The sequence below is a fragment of the Giraffa tippelskirchi genome, chromosome 5 (assembly GCF_054371585.1).
Source record: "Giraffa tippelskirchi isolate mGirTip1 chromosome 5, T2T-mGirTip1v1.2.pri, whole genome shotgun sequence".
NCBI lineage: Eukaryota > Metazoa > Chordata > Mammalia > Artiodactyla > Giraffidae > Giraffa > Giraffa tippelskirchi.
Genome location: NC_137279.1, coordinates 90,894,981 through 90,915,843, shown reverse-complemented (window position 1 = coordinate 90,915,843; position 20,863 = coordinate 90,894,981). Strand labels below are relative to the sequence as shown.

At 40.3% G+C, this 20,863-nt stretch overlaps 1 protein-coding gene across 1 annotated transcript; it reads left to right on the top strand.

The window, feature by feature from the left end:
- Positions 1 to 4,529: 4,529 nt before the first annotated feature.
- LOC145504866 (T-cell surface glycoprotein CD1b-2) lies at positions 4,530 to 8,115 on the top strand. The gene is made up of 6 exons (XM_081486187.1): positions 4,530 to 4,605; positions 4,857 to 5,123; positions 5,780 to 6,055; positions 6,277 to 6,555; positions 7,058 to 7,151; positions 7,792 to 8,115. The coding sequence occupies exons 1-6, from the start codon at positions 4,545 to 4,547 to the stop codon at positions 7,811 to 7,813; spliced, it is 999 nt and encodes a 332-aa protein (XP_081342313.1). The 5' UTR covers positions 4,530 to 4,544; the 3' UTR covers positions 7,814 to 8,115.
- Positions 8,116 to 20,863: the final 12,748 nt, after the last annotated feature.

The window sequence follows — 20,863 nt, the reverse complement described above, 5'->3', positions numbered from 1 at the left end:
TTGATCAAATCATTATTCCTGTAGGTTGTAAGATAAATCATAATTTATACACTAGCAGAAACATAAATGAAAATTGTTATTATGAGCCAATATCACTAGTAGGATCCACTCAGATTTCATAGATGTGATTTGTGAGAAAGAATATACTTTGGAATAAATGAAATGATGTACACAACTTTATGGTGACATTCCTTTGACTTCGTATTTAAAATTTTTCTTTTTACTTCTGCTGAAATATCATTTTTCAAATTGAACTAACTATAATTATGCTGAGATAATTGTACTTGCAGAGCTGCTAAGCATTTTTAACAAAATTTTTCCATCTTGGTTTGGATGATTTTCTAACTATAATGGTTAGCTGAGCAGCTTGTTTCTCCAGAAAGCCTTCCTTAGTGCTACAGTGGAAGTAACCCTCCCTTGACTGGTATCTTGAATAGATCCACTTTACTCATACCCAGAACACTACTGTTCTTATTGTTTTTCTTTTCTTTCTACTTATAAGTTCCTTGAGAGAAGAGCTTGCTCTTAGTGGATCTCTGGCCCAAATCATAGTTTTGTGTGTAGTGTTTTTATTGTTATTCTAAAGCTATCTTGTGGGTATAGGCTAGTGAGATATGGTGTATAGTGAGACAGGTGGATAGTATGGAATATAGCATATAGTGGGTTTAAGTGAGTACATAATTGTGTTGATTCACAGGAAACAAGAATTTTTCTGTGTGGAAAAGTTGATGTGAGTAAGTGAGTAAAACTCTGTAGTTTTAAACTTGAATTGCAAGTATAAATAAAAAATCATAACAGTAAGACTTAAAAAAAGGTCCTGGCCACTTAAAAAAACCCTAAAATGAAGGCTTAGAACTCAGATTAAGGCTTTCACATAATATTTTCCCACTACAAGGAACCAAAGTACCTTGGAGAAATGGCTGATTTCTAGTTTGGAGCAGGAAGTTTCTCCAAGAGTCTGGAACACCTTTGCCATACCAGAAGCTAAAGGGAAGCTCAATGATAAATGTATGATAAAAGGACTCATAAGTGACCGGGTTGAAAAAACTCCCATGTCATAATTGAGACAGTTTGAATCTCAAGAGAAACAATGGCTAGGATTTGATGTTGTTTAATAGCTAAGTTGTGTTGAATCTTTGTGACCCCATGGACTGCAGCATGCCAGGCTTCAGTGTCCTTCACCGTCTCCTGGAGATTGCTCAAATTCATGTCCATTGAATCAGTGAAGCTATCTAATCATCTAATCCTCTCCCACTCCCTTCTTCTTTTGCCTTCCATCTTTCCCAGCATCAGGGTCTTTTCCAATTCATTGGCTCCTTGTATCACATGGCCAAAGTGCTGGAGCTTCAGCTTCATCATCAGTCTATCCAATGAATATTCAGGGTTGATTTCCTTTAAGACTGACTGGTTTGATCTCCTTGTAGTCCAAGGAAATCTCAAGAGTCTTATTCAGCCCTTCAGTTAGAAAACATCAATTCTTTGTCACTCAACCTTCTGAACAGTCCAACTCTTACATCCATACATTGTTGTTGTTGTTCAGTCTCTCAGTCCTGTCCGACTCTTTGTGATCCCATAGACTGCAGCACACCAGGCTTCCCTGTTCATCACAAATCTGGAGTTTGCTCAAACTCATGTCCATTCAATCAGTGATGCTATCCAGTCATCTCATCCTGTGTTGCCCCTTTCTCCTCTTGCCCTCAATCTTTCCCAGCATCAGGGTCTTTTCCAATGAGTCAACTCTTCACATCAGGTGGCCAAAGTATTGGAGCTTCAGCTTGAGCATCCATCCTTCCAATGAATATTCAAGGTTGGTTTCCTTTAAGATACACTGGTTTGATCTCTTTGCTGTCCAAGGGACTCTCAAGAGTCTTCTTCAGCACTACAGTTTGAAAGCATCAATTCTTAGGCACTCAGCTTTCTTCATGGTCCAAATCTCACATCTGTACATGACTACTGGAAGAACCATAACTTTGACAATAGAGACCTTTGTTGTCAAGATGACGTCTCTGCTTTTTAATATGCTGTCTAGGTTTGTCATTGCTTTTCTTCCAAGGAGTAAGTGTCTTAATTTTGTGGCTGCAGTCACTGTCCACAGTGATTTTGGAGCCCAAGAAAATGAAATCTGTCACTGTTTTCATTTTTTCCCCATCTATTTGCTGTCAAGTGATGGGACCATCTGCCATGATCTCAGTTTTCTGAATATTGAGTTTTAAGCCAGCCTTTTCACTCTCCTATTTCACCTTCATCAAGAGACTCTTTAGTTGCACTTCGCTTTTTCCATGAGTAGTGTCATCTGTACATCTTAGGTTATTGGTATTTCTCCCAGCAATCTGGATTACAGCTTGTGTTTCATCCAGCCTGGCATGATGTACTCTGCACAGAAGCTAAATAAGAAGGTTGACAATATACAGCCTACAGTTTTCACCAGTTTGTTGTTCCATGCCCGGTTCTAACTGTTGCTTCTCGAACTGCATACAGGTTTCTCAAACCATCTCTTGAAGAATTTTCAAAAAATTGTTATGATCCACACAGTCAAAGGCTTTAGCATAGTCAATGAAGCAGAAAGTGAAAATCGCTCAGTCGTGTCCGACCCTTTGCCACCCCATGGACTATACAGTTCACAGAATTCTCTAGGCCAAAATACTGGAGAGAGTAGCTTTTCCCTTCTCCAGGGGATCCTTCTAACTCAGGGATCAAGCTCAGATCTCCTGCATTGCAGGTGAATTCTTTACCAGCTGAGCCACAAGGGAAACCCTCAATGATTCAGAAGCAGACTTTTTTTTTTTTTGAATTTCCTTCCTTTATCTATGTTCGAGCAGATGTTGACAATTTGATCTCTGGTTCCTCTACCTTTTCTAAATCCAGCTTGGACATCTAGAAGTTAACTTTTGGCACATGGTTTAAATTACAAAATTAAAAAAAAAAAGTTATACCACAGGCTACTCAGTTGCTTGAGTTTCCTTTGTTTAGTTTATCAACATGCCCCAAATCCAGAAATGGAAAAATTAAAACCATCAAATCAGTGAGTAGTATTTAGTAAGAGTTTATTGTGGATATAAAAACAGTTCACAAATAGGGAGATTCCAAATTAAAAGATTGATGTGAAGTTCAGGGGCATGAAATTATAGAATAACTTACAGAGTAAAAATGAGGAAGTTATTAATTTTTACAATGATTGGTTGCTACAGTAGAAGTTTCTCTTGCCATTTTTAGGTAGTTGACTTCTGTTTCTTTTATGATCATCAGAGCCATTTACAAAATAAACCTAGCTTGAGTTCCACTTACTTTTGTGAAATAAGCTGGTTTTAGTTTTCTTACATAGCTTAAACATTTTTGTCTGTTCAGGAAATTCTCACATCTATACTCCATGTGTATGTAGTTTTAATACTCTTTAGATACTGTGACCACCACTCAGACTGTATAGGATTGCACAGTAGCTGTCCTCAGGCAACCATTAGATACCAGCTCACTTGGGCAACTGCCTTGTACTTCAGTGGAAGATCCTCTGGTGTCCTCAGGCTTGGAGAAATCTTACTGCTGCACCTGAGGTGTGTGTTTTCCTTGCTTTTGGAGTAGACTTTAAGGTATTTGTTGTATTTATTTTTGTAGGGAACTTAAGGGAATCAGAGGTAAATTTTCACCTTTTTATCTCTACCATCTCAGTCTACTTTTCACCAATAAAGGCAAGATCTTGTTTACTGATCCTCTTGATTGGAATAGTTGAGATTTTGAAATAATTTGTTTCCACTCAGGTTTTCACTTTGGTAGCATGGGCCATTGAGAGAGGAGCCTTTACAGTATTAGTGTGGAGTAAAAACCAGGCTCTAAGTGCCATAATTCCTGGACATCATCTTCGTGTCCCAGTGAGTCTGTCAGTACCTTTAGCCAAGTATTAGCCAAGCAGGAGATATTAATAGTGGTGATAAAAATGGTATAGAGAGCATAGGTTCACTATTCTGGTGTCTGACTCCCTGAAATGGGGGCTGGAGTTCTCAGAATCTCCCTTTCTCTGGTGGATCCCCATTCTCAGAGGAGGTTTCTCTGTGAATGTACACCAAGGTACTGTGGCCACTCACATTGATCCATTTGGTATTCTCTCCAAGACTACCTACACTACCTCTCTGTTACTGCTACCTCACTGTGAGTGTTATATTTGCTGTATGAGAGAATGAGATAGGTGGACAAATCAAAGGAATACTTCCAGATTAAAAGAGACTGAAAGTTGAGCAATTGTTTAATATTACCCTCTTATATAATAGATGTGGAAATAAAGGATTGGGAAGGTGAAATAACTCTTCAACATCACAAGGGAGCTTTTCCAGGGTAGTAAGTATAAAGGAGATTAAGACCAAAGAATGGAAATGAGGTGGAGTGGAAGTTCAGAGCTGTGGGAGGCACAGTTTTTCTGAGATGTGCAATGTGGGTCAAAGATTTGCCAGTTGGGGAAGAGAGGAAGTCAATTTAGAGTACTGAAAAAAAAAAAATTGCTGAAATTAGAGATCAAATACCGGCGCCGAGAGTCAGAAGTTCTACTTTCCAGTGAAATGCTGCTTCTACCACTTCTGTTACTTGCAGTTATCCTCCCAGGTGGTGACAATGAGGATGGTAAGAATAACTCTGGCTGCTCCCAGCACAGGTGCAGGGGTTCTGGATAAAAGCATACCACACCTACCACTAAGGGTCTGGGCTCTGCTGTCTCCAGTCCTCTCCCCTATTCTGGAGGCAGGGGATGGAGCCAGAAGCTTTGGGGCAGGGAACTGTTTCAAGCTCTGTTTTGTTGTTCAGACTCTGGGTTCTTTTTCATTCTATCCTGATTCTACATTTTCCCTCACTATTCTTATCTTTCCACACTACAGTGTTCCAGGGGCCAACCTCCTTCCATGTCATGCAGACTTCAACCTTTGCCAACAGCACATGGACTCAAAATCAAGGCTCAGGCTGGTTGGATGACTTGCAGACTCATGGCTGGGAGAGTGACTCGGGCACTATCATTTTCCTGAAGCCCTGGTCCAAGGGCAACTTTAGTGATGAGGAGATGACTGAGCTGGAGGACCTCTTCCGAGCCTACTTCATTGGATTCACTCGGGAAGTGCAGGATCGAATCAGTGAGTTCCAGTTGGAATGTGAGTATAGTCCTCTGCTCTGGAAAGACTCTCAATGACTTTTCTCTCTCTTGTGTCAGGCTACTGCTCCCTCTGATGATGGTCCCCCTTTCCCCTCTTTATCCAGCTGCATGTACACACTTGTCCAGAGTAGCCTTCAACCCTGACTCCATACCTCCACCCAGTATTCCAGATTCTTCCTGTTTCTTGCTCTCTTCTGTGTACATGACCACTCTTGTGGTCATTTCTTGTTTGCTTGTATGTAACTTGCTTCTCTAAAACCCCAAGGAAGAACCTCCTTTTCCTACTCTGTGCCTGAGTGAACTTAAATGTGACTTCCTAGTTGATGTCCTCAAGCATCTGCTGCTAGATCCCTTCTCTACATGTAACCCTCCCCTTCACCCTGGAATGCTGCACTTCTGACTCCATCACATGTTGCCCCTCTCCCCTCTTGGCCACTCTACATCCTTCAAACAGTCTAATCCCACTGTTGATAACATGCATACATCTCCCCAATGCTCTTCTTCCTGAAAAGTCCTGAATATTACAATTGGTTTTATGTCAATAATTGCACATCTTAACTTGTTGCCACTGAAATCCAAAGTCCTATGCCATTTTCCCATCTCTTTCTTTCCTGTCTGCTTTTTAATAACATGTCTCTGTTTTCCTTTACACAGACCCCTTTGTGATCCAGGTCATAGCAGGGTGTGAGCTGCATTCTCGGGAGGCCATAGAAAGCTCGTTGAGAGGAGCTTTAGGGGGATTGGATTTTGTGAGGATCCAGAATCATTCCTGCGTGCCTGCAGAGAGTGGCAGCAGGGGGCAGAAGTTTTGTGCACTCATGAATCAGTATCAAGGCATCTCTGATATCATTGAGAAGCTCCTCTCAGAAACCTGTCCTCGATATCTCCTGGGTGTCCTTGATGCAGGGAAGGCAGACCTGCAGAGGCAAGGTTAGTCTTATGCTCTCCCCAAGATGTTTCTATTTCTCCTCCCACCACTTTCTTTAAATTCAAAAGTGAGAGGTACCTAAATAGAGAAATGATTAATCAATAAAGTCATTTGGTGCCCATAGGAGTGGAAGAGGTAACTGTCTAAATTTGTGGATTTATGAGTTCCTATCCTCTAAATTGGAGTCATGATCTGACATTCTTACTTCTCCTTCCTACACCAGTGAAGCCTGAGGCCTGGCTGTCCAGTGGTCCTACTCCTGGGCCTGGCCGCCTGCTGCTGGTATGCCATGTCTCAGGATTCTACCCCAAACCTGTGCGGGTGATGTGGATGAAGGGTGAGCAGGAGCAGCCTGGCACTGAGCAAGGAGACATCATGCCCAATGCAAACTGGACTTGGTATCTCCGAGTAACCGTAAATGTGGCAGCTGGGGAGGCGGCTGGACTGAGTTGCCGAGTGAAGCACAGCAGTCTAGGAGACCAGGACATCATCCTGTACTGGGGTGAGAAGCAACTGAGGCCCGATTGGGAATGGGAGGAAATGGTCCTCAAGAACAGAGAGGGGGACACAGGGAGGGGAGGGATTTGATGGATGAGAGAAGGATGGAGGGTGGAAGACAAGCATGGAGAGAGGAAAGGTGGGGAGGAAAGAGAGAATCAGGGAGACAGAGAGAGAGACAGAGTTTGAGATTTATTTCTAGGACCACAGTGCCAGAGGTATGAAAATAGATGATCTAAGCTATACAATAGATAAGAATGAAGTAGTCTTCACTACTACAGTAGTAGTAGTCCCACTGTAGTCTGGGTGGGATTCGGCAAGAAGGAGAGAGTAAGCGTGGCTGTGAATATAAGACCTCTGGGAATATGAAAAAGGGAACCAGAGATGCCCATGCATCAGAAGCAGGTAATGATGGTGTTGACATTCAGATGGGCATGGGCAAGAAGGCCTGGAGAACTAGAGAATGGGTTTGAAGTGACATTCCTTTGTCTTCTCCCAATTGCCAGGACACCCCACATCCATTGGCTTGATACTTGTGGCAATAATAGTGCCTTCCTTGATCCTTTCGATATGTCTTGGATTATGGTTTTGGAGACGCTGGTGAGTTTTCATTTTTTAAACTTTTGTTTTCTGTCCATCCTTTTACACTTTCCCTCCTTTTTAATCTATTAATATTACATCTCTTTAGTCTCAAAATTTCTGCTAGAACATTTCCCTTTTGTCCCCAACTCCCATCTGTAGGTAAATTTATTTTTAAAAAACTGCAGTAAAATACATCATGGAAAATTTACTGCATCAGCCAGTTTTACACATATAGTTTAATAGTATTAAGTACATTCACATTTATACAGCCAATCCCTAGAACTCTTTTCATCTTGAAAAACTAAAAGTCTATGCCCATTTTAAACCACTTTCCCCAATCCTTGCTCCCTCAGGCCCTGCCAACCTCCATTCTACTTTCTGTCTATATGAATCTGTCTACTCTAGGTACCTCATACAAATGAAATCATTTGTCATTTTGTGAATGGCTTATTCCAATTAACATTATGTCCTCATAATTCGTTCATGTGATGGCCTGTATTAGACTTTCTTTGCTTTTAAATGTTGTTTTGTTTTCCTGTTCATCTCTCAACAGACACTTGGGTTAATTCACATTTTAGCTGTTGTGAATAATGCTTCTATGAACATCGTGTACAAATATCTCTTAACTTGAGCATTTTTTTGCTTGTGTTCTTAACAGGTCATATCAAAATATCACATGAGCCCTGACTGTGTCTCCTTTTCCGTTTGGAATAAGTATCCAGGAACCCTGAAACTCAAGTTGTCAGCCTAGGAGTCAATCTCATCATATTTCATCAAATAATCATTACATTTGATCAAATCATTGTTCTTGTAGGTTGTCAGATAAATCATAATTTATACACTAGCAGAAACATGAATAAAAATTGTTATTATGAGAAAATATCACTAGCAGGATCCACTCAGATTTCATAGATGTGATTTGTGAGAAAGAATATACCTTGGAATAAATGAAATGATGTACACAATTTCATGGTAACAACCCTTTGACTTCTTATTTAAAACTTTTTTTTTGCTTCTGCTGAAAAACCATTTTTCAAATTGAACTAACTGTAACTATGCTGAGATAATTGTATTTGCAGAGTTGCTGAGCATTTTTAACATAATTTCATCCTCTTTGTTTGGATGATTTTCTAACTATGAGGGTCAGTTGAGCAGCTTGTTTCTCCAGATAGCCTTCCTTACTGTTAGCGTGGAAGTAACTCTCCCTTGACTGGTATTGTGCAGAGATCCACTTTACTCTGTACCCAGAACACTGCAGTTCCTTTTCTTTTTCTTTTCCTTCTACTTATGAGTTCCTTGAGAGAATGGCTTGTCATCAGTGGATCCCTGTCAAAAATTTATTTCTGGTGGTAGTGTTATTACTGTTATTGTAAGACTATCATGTTTGTATAGGCTAGTGAAATAAACTATACAGTGGGACAGGTGGATAGTATATAGTGTAGTGGTGGACAGATGGATAGTATATAGTTTAGGTGATTATATAGTTGTGTTGATTCACTTGGAACCAAGATTTTCTGTCTAGAGAAGTTGATGTGAGATAGATGGGATGTTAAACTCTGTAATCTTAAACTTGAATTGCAAGCATAATTAAAAAGTCATAATATTTAGGCTGAAAAAATATCCTGGCCACTTAAAAAGCCCCAAAAGCAAGGCTTAGAGCTCACATTTTGGCTTTGACATATTTTCACACTAAAGGAACCAAAGTACCTTGAAGAAATGGCTGATTTCTAGTTGGGGCAGAAAGATTCTCCAAGAGTCTAGAACAACTTTGCCATGCCATAAGGTAAAGGGAAGCTCAATGATAAAGGTATGTTGAAAGGATTCACAAATGACTGGCGTGAAAAGGCTCTCATGTCACAGTTGGGACAGTCTGAGCCTCAAGAAACAATGGCTAGGATTTGTTGTTGTTCAGTCGCTCAGTCATGTCTGACTCCTTGTGATCCCAGGGACTACAGCATGCCAGTCTTCCCTTTCCTTGGCTATCTCCTGAATTTTGCTCACATTCATGTCCATTGAGTTGATGATGCTATCTAACTATCTCATCCTCTGCTGCCTCTTCTCCTTTTGCCTTCAATTTTTCCCAGCATCAGGGTTTTTTATCCAGTGCATCAGCTCTTCACATTACGTGGCCAAATTATTAAAGCATCAGATTCAGCATCGGTCCTTCTAATGAATATTCAGGGTGGATATCCTTTATGATCGACTGGCTTGATCTTGCAGTTCAAGGAACTCTCAAGAGTCTTCTCCAGCACTACAATTCAAAAGCATCAATTCTTCGGTGCTTAACCTTCTGTGTGGTCCAACTCTTATACCTGTACATGACTACTGGAAAAACCAAAGCTTTGACTATAGGTACCTTGGTTGGCAAAGTGATATCTCTGTTTTTTTTTAACATGTTGCATAAGTTTTTCATAGCTTTCCTTCAAAGGAGCAAGCACCTTTTAATTTCATGGCTGTAGTCACAGTATGCAGTGATTTTGGAGCACACAAAGTAAAATCTCTCACTGTTTCCACTTCTATTTCCCTTTCTATTTGCCATCTCATACCCTCCAGATGGCAGAGTAGAAGGACGTACATTCATTTTCTCTGGCAAGAACACCAAAATTTCAACCAGCTGCTGGCAAAGCATAGACAGAATATTGAATCCCACCAAAAAAAGATACCCCACTTCCAAGGGCAAAGGAGAACCTGAAACAAGATGGTAAGAGTGTCGCAATTGCACTTAAAATCAAACCTCATACCCTCCAGAGGTACTCGGAGAGTGCAAAAGAAACCTTGTGTGCACCAGGACCTAGGGCAGGGAGCAGTGACCTGCACAATTGACTGAGCCAGACCTGCCTTTGAGTATCTGAGTGTCTCCTGTGGAGGCAGTGTGGTAAGTAGTGGCCTGTCATGGTGACAAAGACTTTGGCCGTAGCAGTCTTGGGGGTTGCAGTGTGTGGTATAAGTCCTCTTAGAGGAGGTCACCATTAGCTCCACTATAGAGCATCAGATATGCAGATGACACCAGCCTGATGGCAGAAAGTGAAGAGGAACTAAAGAGCCTCTTGATGAAAGTGAAAGAGGAGAGTGAAAAAGTTGGCTTAAAACTCAACATTCAGAAAAATAAGATCATGGCATCTGGTCCCATCACTTCATGGTAAATAGATGGGGAAATAATGGAAACAGTGAGAGACTTTATTTTCTTGGGCTCCAAAATCACTGCAGATGGTGATTGCAGCCATGAAATTAAGACATTTGCTCCTTGTAAGAAAACCTATGACCAACCTAGACAGCATATTAAAAAGCAGAACATTACTTTGCTGATAAAGGTCCATCTAGTCAAAGCTATGATTTTTCCAGTAGTCATATAAGGATGTCAAAGCTGGACCATAAGGAAAACTGAGCACCAAAGAATTTATGCTTTTGAACTGTGGTGTTGGAGAAGACTCTTGAGAGTCCCTTGGACTGTAAGGAAATCAAACCAGTCAATCCTAAAGGAAATCAGTCCTGAATATTCACTGGAAGGACTGATGCTGAAGCTGAAGCTCCAATACTTTGGCCACCTGATTCAAAGAGCTGACTCATTTGAAAAGACCCTGATACCTGGAAAGATTGCAGGCAGAAGGAGAAGGGGATGACAGAGGGTGAGATGGTTGGATGGCATCACTGACTCCATAGACATGAGTTTGGGTAAGCTATGGGAGTTGGTGCTGGACAGGGAAGCCTGACGTGCTGCAGTCCATGGGGTCACAAAGAGTCGGACACGACTGACTGACTGAACCAAACTGACTGAATAAGACCTACTGGTCACTACATGTCTCTTTTTTCTCTGCTAACATCTGATCTTATTGCAGTAAAAAGAAAAAAAAGGGGGGGGGGAATGAGTTATTTTCTTTCCCTTTCCTGAGAACAAAGAGAATAAAGAGAACAGTGAGCAGGGCTGAACATTCCTAATTTTCTTTACTTTAACTGCTCCTAACTCTGAATGTCTGTAACTAAGTTTGTTTGCTTTTCTGCCCCCAAACTCTGCAGGAGCTACACTTCACACTTATTTGCCTTTGACTCTAGACTAAATATATCTGTATTGGTGCACTTACAACCTTACAACACTCTTCCTCTTATGGTTCTTGTTTGACTCTAGACTAAATATATCTGTATTGGTGCTTAACCTTACAGCACTCTTCCTCTCATGGTTCTTGTTTACATATCAGAAAGAAGACTGCTGAGCCACTGAACTGCCAGACTCAATTACTGGATTACTGATGCCAGACTATGACTGTCTTTGAAATGAGGCAAGAGGAAGAAATCAAGATCCTAACACCTTTGTTCCTCATCACTGACTCCTGACTGCGAACTCACATCTTATGTAATCCCCTAGACTCCTCATGGAGGCGGGCACAGCTCTTGAGGCATGAGCCTACTGTGTTCCCCTCTCTGCCAGCTTAAAATTAAAGCCACCTTTCTGTTTCCTCCAAACTCTGTCTCTATTTTTTATTCAGCCTTCGGTGGGCAGAGAAGGCCAAGATTTTGGCCAGCAGCAATGTATAGAATCTTATTGAGTAAAAATTTGATACAGAAGAAACCTTGAAAACATATATTTGCAGCTACCAGCTGCCAGCAGACACTGCTTTGAGGATGGCTAGTGGAATTCCAAAGTTTGACACAGTTAAGAAAAGTCAACAGTACAGTAACATATCTGAAATCACATCCACAATGACTACCTAGTATTGCCTTGGATGTCTGAACCAGTTACTTTCTTTTTGACTTTCAAATGTATTTTTCTCTTCAGTGACCAAAGTGGATGTACAATGCATATCTGAAAGGCCAAAAAACAGGACAGTTTGGTCAGTACAGGTTAAGTTGTGCATTGTATAAGCCAGACTAATTTCCCTTACTTCAGTATGTGCAGATTTTCCCATCATTTTCCCTTTTGATTATAGGTCTTTTAATAGAAAATGTTGATGATCAAAATATGCACTCGTCGAGGCTGAGGTGATTCAACTATTTGCCCCAGGTGTAGGTCATATCTCTTTGTGCTAGATTTCCTTTATATTTACTTAGTTATTCAAATTTTGGAAAACTGATCAGATAACAAGCTTAGAGATATGTTAATAGGGAAATATTTTATATATACCCATTATACTCCTTTGTATACATCCATTGTCACATAAGCATTACACATGGGCTTTTAGCAACAGACTTAAAGCAAGCAGTATTATACATCATGAGTAGCTATATTCTGTGATAACTCTAGTAGATAACTTTTTTTTTTTTCCTTCTGACTATTAGGGCAAAAAAGTGCTTAACACAGTAACTTCAACAAAACTAGAATTTAATATGTATTGAAACAATATTTTTGTCTCTAATTTCCCTTATCTCCATCAAACAGGGCCAAATCAAGACTAATTTATTTCCAGATAAGTCCAGTCTATTGACCACATAGGCTCTTCCACACTGGACGTTGTGGAACTCCTCAGGAGTCTCAGACTAAATTCCCAAGACAGCAAGAGTCTCCCACAGGCCAGAAGATAGTCTTCCACATTCACCAGGTAAAGCTGCTCAGACTCCAACACTCTCCAGTTTCTGGAGGGACCAGGCAGAGAGAAAAGAACAATATTGCAATTCTACACATAGATGTCTACTTTACTTAATTGCTGTAAGTTATAGTAGCTTGAGGGGAAGGGCTTCCTTTTATCTGGAAAACATAGATCAAAAGCAACAATATTCCAGACAAAAATACTCCATAAACATTATGATCATATTCACCAGTTCACTCAGTAACTAATTCTTTTATTAATTTTTATGAAGCCACCAAGTTTCCCCAGGATGCTTTAATTTTTTTACCTAGTTCAGTGGTATAATCTGAAATTTATCAGAGACTTTTAGTTGTCACAAGTTCCTTTCTATGAGTCTACTTCAATTTGAAGCACTTTGGCAAAAGCATCAGAGTGCAACAATATCTGTCTTTAAATGACAGAAAGACTTAAGTCCACAGTTACATGCTTAATTACAATGTAATTGGTAAAGAAATTTGATTACAATAATCAGAATTATGATTGGTAACATTTTATGAGGACATAACAACTTTTTACAAATTTCATGTAATTTTTAGAATATCTGTATTAATAATGCTTATCCATACAGTATAACCTGAGAAGGCTCATCATTCCTTAACCTGCTTCGCATATAATTTAATTTACCAGATTTTCCTGGTTAATACAGTATTTCTCTGAGATGCCTCAGAATTCCTCTGAAGCATTTCAGTGTTGGTTGGAGGGCAAAATTTAGAATCTGTCAAACTATACTTATTCACTTAATTAAAGTGAAAAGACTTCAAAGGCAAATACAAATCACTTAAAGACAGAGAAACTCACACAATCTGTTATCAAAAGAAGCATTCCAAGAAAACTATTCTCTTAACAGAGAAACCAAATTCAGTCTTGCCTAAGCCCAATCCCAATAAAATCCATTTACCCAACTAAATTCAATCCAATCTTAGAGAATCCTGATCAAGGACAACTCTTTGCAGTGTTTCCTTTCACAAGCCTTCTACAGGTTTATCCATATCACTTTGGTCCTTATCACTTTGGCTCTTTTCCATTCAGAACAACCAGTTCTAGGAAAAAATTGTCCTTTTTCCCTTTAACTAAATGTCATTCCATTCTTTGTGCCTTCTTTTATTAAAAACATGAATCTAATTTTCCTGGCATATTATAATGCTTCCCCTATTTACTACCTTTAATTGCGTGTTTAAGTAGATTCCTGAACTTCCTAGTGAAAACTAAGAAGCAGTTATGAACTGTCTTTCCTACTAGCATTCTGTAGATTGCTAAATGTAAATGCAACAGTAATTTCTGAAAACATGTGCTTTCTTATAGAGGTGGCACCAAACATATTCATTAATAGTCCCTTATTTTCTCTTCAAAAGGAAGCCAATGTTTGTTAGTTAATATTTCAGTAACTTATTTTATTTGAGTGATCTATCTATTCAATAAACTTACATCATTTTACTCCATGTGGGTCCAGAAGCAACCCATACAGTAAAATTCCTTCCTGTTCTCATACCATTTACCTTGTCTTTTACACCAACAATATCGCTTCCTTGTCTCTAAATTTCCATACCCTCTTTATATAGCAAGTCATGCCTATTATTATTATTTCTCTGGTCCATATCTAGTTTCCCAATCAGAGTCCTGCAGCATTCAGGGTTGACTGGCCTGCCAAAAATTGTCTAACTTTGGTGGAGCATCCTCCCTGGTATTCATAGTACATGGCATCCCAAGGTTCTTCTAGGACTGAGACATCAGTTCTCAACATTCTTATCTTACTACCGAATTCTAAAATTTCAAGTTATCAAATATCTGGAGAGATTATTTTAGATAGACATTTCCAAAACATAATTTGTTTCTATAGAGTTTACCTAGAAGCACGCTCATCTCATTTGCATTAACTTCAGGAACTTAGGTGAACTGCAGGAGGTGATGAGGGACAGGGAAGCCTGGTGTGCTGCAGTCCGTGGGGTCACAAAGAATTGGACACGACTTGGTGACTGAACAACAACATTTTTATCATGGGGCTTCCCAGGTGGCACTAGTGGTAGAGAATCTGTCTGTCAGTGCAGGAGATTCAGGTTTGATCCCTGGGTCAGGAAGATCCTGTAGAAGGAGATGACAACTTACTCCAGTAGTGTTGCTTGGAAAATCCCATGGACAAAGGATCCTGATGAACTATGTCCATAGGATCGCAAATGTTGGCCACGACTTAGTGACTAAACCACCACCATTTTCATCATATCAGGTTATTTTCCTTGCTGATATATTTGCAAATCATATAAAGTTTTGTTTGATCCCTAATAAAACTAGGTACAACAATAGTATTACACTTAACAGCAATGACTCTAGAGACATGTCTATATTAATCAAAGCAACAAACTTAAGCTAGCTTTTCTACCAGGTGTTGATTCAGTATGGAATGTTTTCTAGATCATGTGGACCTGAAAGTCATCCTGATCAATTTTCTAAATATGTAGAAGTTTTTAATTTGCATGCACTTACTTTTAGTCCATTAACTAGTCCATTTGCAAGTTAATTTTCATGTGAAGACAAAACCAGAGATTTCACAGCTTTTCTGCTTGAGTTTAAAAAAGCCTCCCCAATCCTATGTTTCTTTCCTTTTTTACTTTTAGTGTTAGGAATTAGAGATGGCCTAGATAAGATGTGTTCCTGAGACCCTTGATAGAACATTTACATCAAGGCACAGGGGGACAGAAATACCAATTCTTTCTCATGGGAGCAGAGCTGAAGATCCTCCGATTTTTGCAAAGATATCCTAGGGGAACTACAAGCTGGAACAGAGCTCTGATCACTCACACTTATTTATTCATAGCCAAACAGCGTACCAATGCAATGCAGAGAGTTTTCCTAGAATTGCAGTTCCCTAGCCCCAGAAAAACAAATGCCCCATCAGAGATGAAGGTGAATGAATGACCTAGTCCAAAAAGGAAAACCCCCAACCAATGCTCTGCCTCAAGTGAAGCCCAATGTAATAGGGAGAACTGTTACTCACCAAAGACATCCTAACTGGCCAATGCAAGTACTGACACACACACACATAAAACAACTGTGGTAACAAATGTGAGAGTTAGACGGTGAAGAAAGCTGAGCGCTGAAGAATTGATGCTTTTGAACTGTGGTGTTGGAGAAGACTCTTGAGAGACCCTTGGACTGCAAGAAGATCCAACCAGTCCATCCTAAAGGAGATCAGTCCTAGGTGTTCATTGGAAGGACTGATGTTGAAGCTGAAACTCCAATACTACGGCCACCTCTTGCGAGAAGTTGACTCATTGGAAAAGACCCTAATGCTGGGAAGGATTGGGGGCAGGAGCAGAAGGGGATGACAGAAGATGAGATGGCTGGGTGGCATCACCGACTCGATGGACATGGGTTTGGTTAGACTCCGGGAGTCGGTGATGGACAGGGAGGCCTGGCGTGCTGCGATTCATGGGGTCGCAAAGAGTTGGACACGACTGAGCGACTGATCTGAACTGAACTGATGGTAACAAATAAGCTGTGGTCATATAGACAGAAAATCAGAGGAGATGTAATCTAAAAATTCCACTTTCACTCCCAGATGGAGGCCTCCAAACAGATTGGCCCAGTTCTTAATAGAGAAGACACTCAGAATGGCTCTCAGGGAGACCTGAGTGGCTCAGTTCCTGCAAGGGAAGTTGCCTATATGGAATGGAGGGATTTCCCAGCCTGTGCAAGATGAAGCAACTTAGCCTCAAATTACACTGAATGAGGACTCTAGCGCCAGACATTTCTTGGCTTCAAACAGTCTTGTGCTGTGGGGTTACTGGCACCTGTCAGGGACATTCCTTCCAGATGCCTGGAGCAAAATGAGCCCCAACAGCTACTGGGAACTCAGGAAAGGGGCTACTTCTGACTCACCTGCTCTGGGTACAGAATTCTGGATGACTTGCCAAAATTGATACTGAACACAAGTTCATGTGCCTAAGGCACAATGAAGTCAAACAATCCTGAACATCAGAGTTTGAAGCAGAGATATGTTTATACAACGCCAAGCAAGAAGAATGGGTGACATGCTCGAGAATCCCAGACTTCTTTGTGGTTTTGAGGGAAATGTTTTTATAGGCAAAATTTGGGGGGAGGACTGCAGGATGTGAAACTTTTCTTCTTTTTGGTGATGCGGTAACAGGGGCGTGTACTCGAATCTTTTACTCAGCCTATGTTCGCATCCTCCATCTGGTGTGGTGGTCTTATTTTCTGCTAGTGCTGTCAAAGATATTGTTATGAATATTCTTTGAGGAGAAACCAGGAATCTCTAAGTTTGTTCTATTTCTGTTTTTTAAAAATTGGAGTATGGTTGCTATACAATATTGTGTTAGTTTCTACTGTACAGCAACATGAAACAACGTACATATACATATATTCCCACCCTTTAGGACTTTCTATCCATTCAGGTCACCACAATGCGTTAATTAGATTTCCCTGTGCTATACAGTAGGTTTTCATTAGTTATCTGTTTTATACGCAGTATTAATAGTATATATATGTGAATCTCAATCTCTCAGTTGCTCCCACCCACTTTCCCCCTTGCTATCCATATATTTGTTCTTTACATCTGTGTCTCTATTTCTGCTTTGCAAACATGTTCATCTTTACCATTTTTCTAAGTTCCACATATATGTGTTCATATCTGATATTTATTTTTCTGATTCTGCTTTACTTCATTTATCAATTTTTTTTGGCTATGTTAGGTCTTCACTGCTGTGGGGGCTTTTCTCTAGTTGCAGTAATAGGGGTTACTCGTTTGAATGTGTAGACTAATTGCAGTGGTTTCTCTTGTTGCAGAACACAGGCTTTAGTGTGTGTGGGTTTCAGTGTTTGCAGCATGTGGGCTCAGTAATTGCAGCTCCCGGGCTCCAGAACACAAGCTCAACAGTTGTGGCTCATGAGCTTAGTTGCTCTGCAGCATGTGAGATTTTCCTGGATCAGAGATTGAACACATGTCTCCTGGATTGACAGGTGGATTCTTTACCAGGAGCCAGCAAGAAAGCCCTCATATCTTCTTAATCCATTCCTCTTTTGATGGACATTTAAATTGCCTCCATGTCCTGGCTATTGTAAACAGTGCTGCTATGAACACTGAGGGTGAATGTATCTTTCTGAATTATGGTTTCTCTGGATATATGCCTAGGAGTTGGATTGCTGGGTCATATTGTGGAATCCACTCTTATTTTTAGTTTTTTAGGGAACTTCCATACTGTTTTCCATAGTGGCTGTACCAATTTACACTCCCACCAACAGTAAATAAGGGTTCACTTTTCTCTACACCTCTCCAGCATTTATTGTTTGTAGATTTTTTTGATGATGGCCATATTGACCAGTGTGAGGTGATACATCATCACAGTTTTGATTTGCATTTCTCTAATAACCAGTGATGTGGAGCATATCTTCATGTGTTTGTTGGCCATCTGTATGTCTTCTTTGGAGAAATGTCTATTTAGATCTTCTGTCGATTTTTTAATTGTGTTGTTTGTTTTTTATGATATTGAGCTTCATAAGTTGCTTGTATCTTTTGGAGATTAATCCTTTGCCAATTGCTTCTTTTTTTTTATAAGCACTTCCATGTTTATTATAGTTTACAATAGCGAAGATGTGGAAACAACCAAAATGTCCATCAATGGATAAATGAATAAAAACCTATACACACCAACAATGGAATACTACTCAGCCCTGAGAAAAAGGAAACCCTGCCATTTTCAACAATACAGATGGACCTTGAGGACCTTATGCTAAGTGATATACGTCAAATATTGTATAATATCCCTGATACATGGAAAAAGCAAAGCAAAACCAAAAACTGAACTGGAAACATCACAGTGATGGTACCAAAGGCTGGGGTTGAGGTCAGGGGATGGGAGAGATGATGTTCAGGGGTATATTCTTACAACTCGTAGACAAATAATTCCTAGAGATCTAATATAAAGTACAGGGATTACAGACAACAAAACTATATTACAAACATTAAACTTGCCAAGAGATGATATTCTTATTTGTTCCCACCACTAGAAGAGCTGATAATTCTGTGGCACAACAGAGGCTAACTAATGCAATAATGGCAATCATACTACAGTATAAACGTATCAGATAAATACATTGTACATCTTAAACCTACACACTGTTATATGTCAATTATATCTCGATAATTAATGGATAAATAAAAATGAAGACTTAAACAGTTTTAAGTAGTAAAGTAAAATGTGCCTATTCATAAGTGTTTCCTTATGTCTTTAGAATATAATTTTAGACAATATTTTTGTATCCTAATTTAAGTTTAAAAGGCTTCATAAATCAAGGCATTACCTAAGACGATGTTTTGTAACATTTGCAGAGCTGTTCTCAAGCTTCCAGCTTTCCTGGTGTGGTGTAGCACACGGTACCTATTAATTCAGGTGCTTATCTCTCAAACACTTCCCCTGCCACCCTACAACAACAACAAAAACAGCCAATAAATTGTCATAGGTTTCTCAGGAAAACCAGAAAAAAAAGTCATAAATACATTTCTTTGCCTGTTACATCTACTTATATTTTTCTTTCTCCCTTGTTTTTGTTTATTAAATATTCCTGTGCTTGCTTTTTTAGTGTTTAGTAAGGGTAGAGCTATGGTTGAAGATCTTGGAAACTGCACAGTAGCCACTGGTTCTCTCTCCTTTATAAATTCTCAGATGCAGTGTCCTAGGATGGATCCATTTCCTATATGATTCTTCCAATGACAATAAGTGATGATTGGCCTCAGATTTTCTCACAATATATGGACACGTATTTCTCTTTGGTATAATTCCTCAGAGTAAGACGCTTCCTCTGTTCAGAAGGTTTTCCCCAGAAGTTACAGTCAAAAGGTCTTTATCCAGTATGAGTTCTCTGATCGTGCCTGAGACAAGTCCACTTGTAAAAGGCTTTCACCCATTTCTTATGCTCACAGGGTTTCTCCCCAGCATGAACACTCTGAGGCTTGGTAAGGGATGAATGAAGGCAGAGGGACTGTCCACATTCACTGGATGCACGGGGTTTCTCCTTCATGTGAGCCTTCCCATGTGAAATCAGGGAGGAGCTATAACGAAAGACTCTCTGATATTCTTACACTCAAAGGGTTTTTCTCCAGCGTGGATCGTATTAGGCCAGACAAATAAGAGTGAGTGAAGGCTTTTCCACATTCACCGCACTTAGTGCAGTTCATGTGCACTGCACATGCACTCCTGTGAGAACCTCTCCTGTGAGAACCCCCACATGATGAGTGAAAAAACAGCTGTCACAAAAGGTATACCCACATACTTTGCAATCAAAGTATGATTATCTTTGGAGTGGGAAATGTTACTTGGGACAAAAGCAGAGCAAACACAAGACGCTTCCCCATATTCTTTGCATTCATAATACTTCTCAGTGTGAATGTGCTGTTGCTGCATGAGCCTGACTACTCGTAGTTCTGCTGAGCATAAATCCTCATGTGCTGACTCGGGCCCACCCTCATGAAAAAGGCACATCAACGTTTGTTGAAGCCTTCCCCACATTTCTTCCACTTGCAGAGATTCTTCTCTGGATAGATCATGGATGCTTTCCCTGGTGCATGTGAGTTTTGTTTATGAAAAGCATCTTCCAGAAGATTGCTAGAGTAATTGCTGGAGTGCAGACTGTTACCTGTCCTCATATCACTGTGTTCACAGTTCATCCTCCTCAGGAGACTCTCCTTGTGGGAAACTGTCCCTGGGCTCAAGGGCTCTTTCTGCATTTCTGATTCCTAGTTTTCTCCAATCCAGAGTCCCAGAGTCAACTGACCCTGGAGTAACATTTCTTCTGACAAGGGCCGCTGAGAAGCAGAAGGCTTTATGGCTTCAGTTGTGCTTTCTGGCTCATTGGGAACCCAATACCCAAAAGGACCTCTTAGCCATGACAGCAGAGAAAAAGCTCCCGAAATGCCCGCATGGCTCTTCCCCATGGTGACGGGCCAGGTGCTGGCCCAGAAGTTCTCTCCACCCTCCCTGAAAGTGAAGGCTGTCTCTGATGCACATGATCCACAGTGCTTTACAAACGAAGCCTGGATTTTCTCTTCTGAAGACTCCATTCCACCACTTCTGCATCCGTTCAAGGTTTACACTACACCAGAAGTCTCTCCCCATGATTCACCTGCTGGGAGTTCCCTGAGGCTCAGCCTGGGGACAAACTGTC

Excerpts from the sequence above, each read along its gene's own strand:
- LOC145504866 (XM_081486187.1), top strand. The coding sequence starts at position 4,545 with ATGCTGCTTCTACCACTTCTGTTACTTGCAGTTATCCTCCCAGGTGGT. Across the intron at positions 6,056-6,276 it reads GGCAGACCTGCAGAGGCAAG|TGAAGCCTGAGGCCTGGCTG; the intron begins GTTAGTCTTATG and ends TTCCTACACCAG. Across the intron at positions 7,152-7,791 it reads TTATGGTTTTGGAGACGCTG|GTCATATCAAAATATCACAT; the intron begins GTGAGTTTTCAT and ends TGTTCTTAACAG.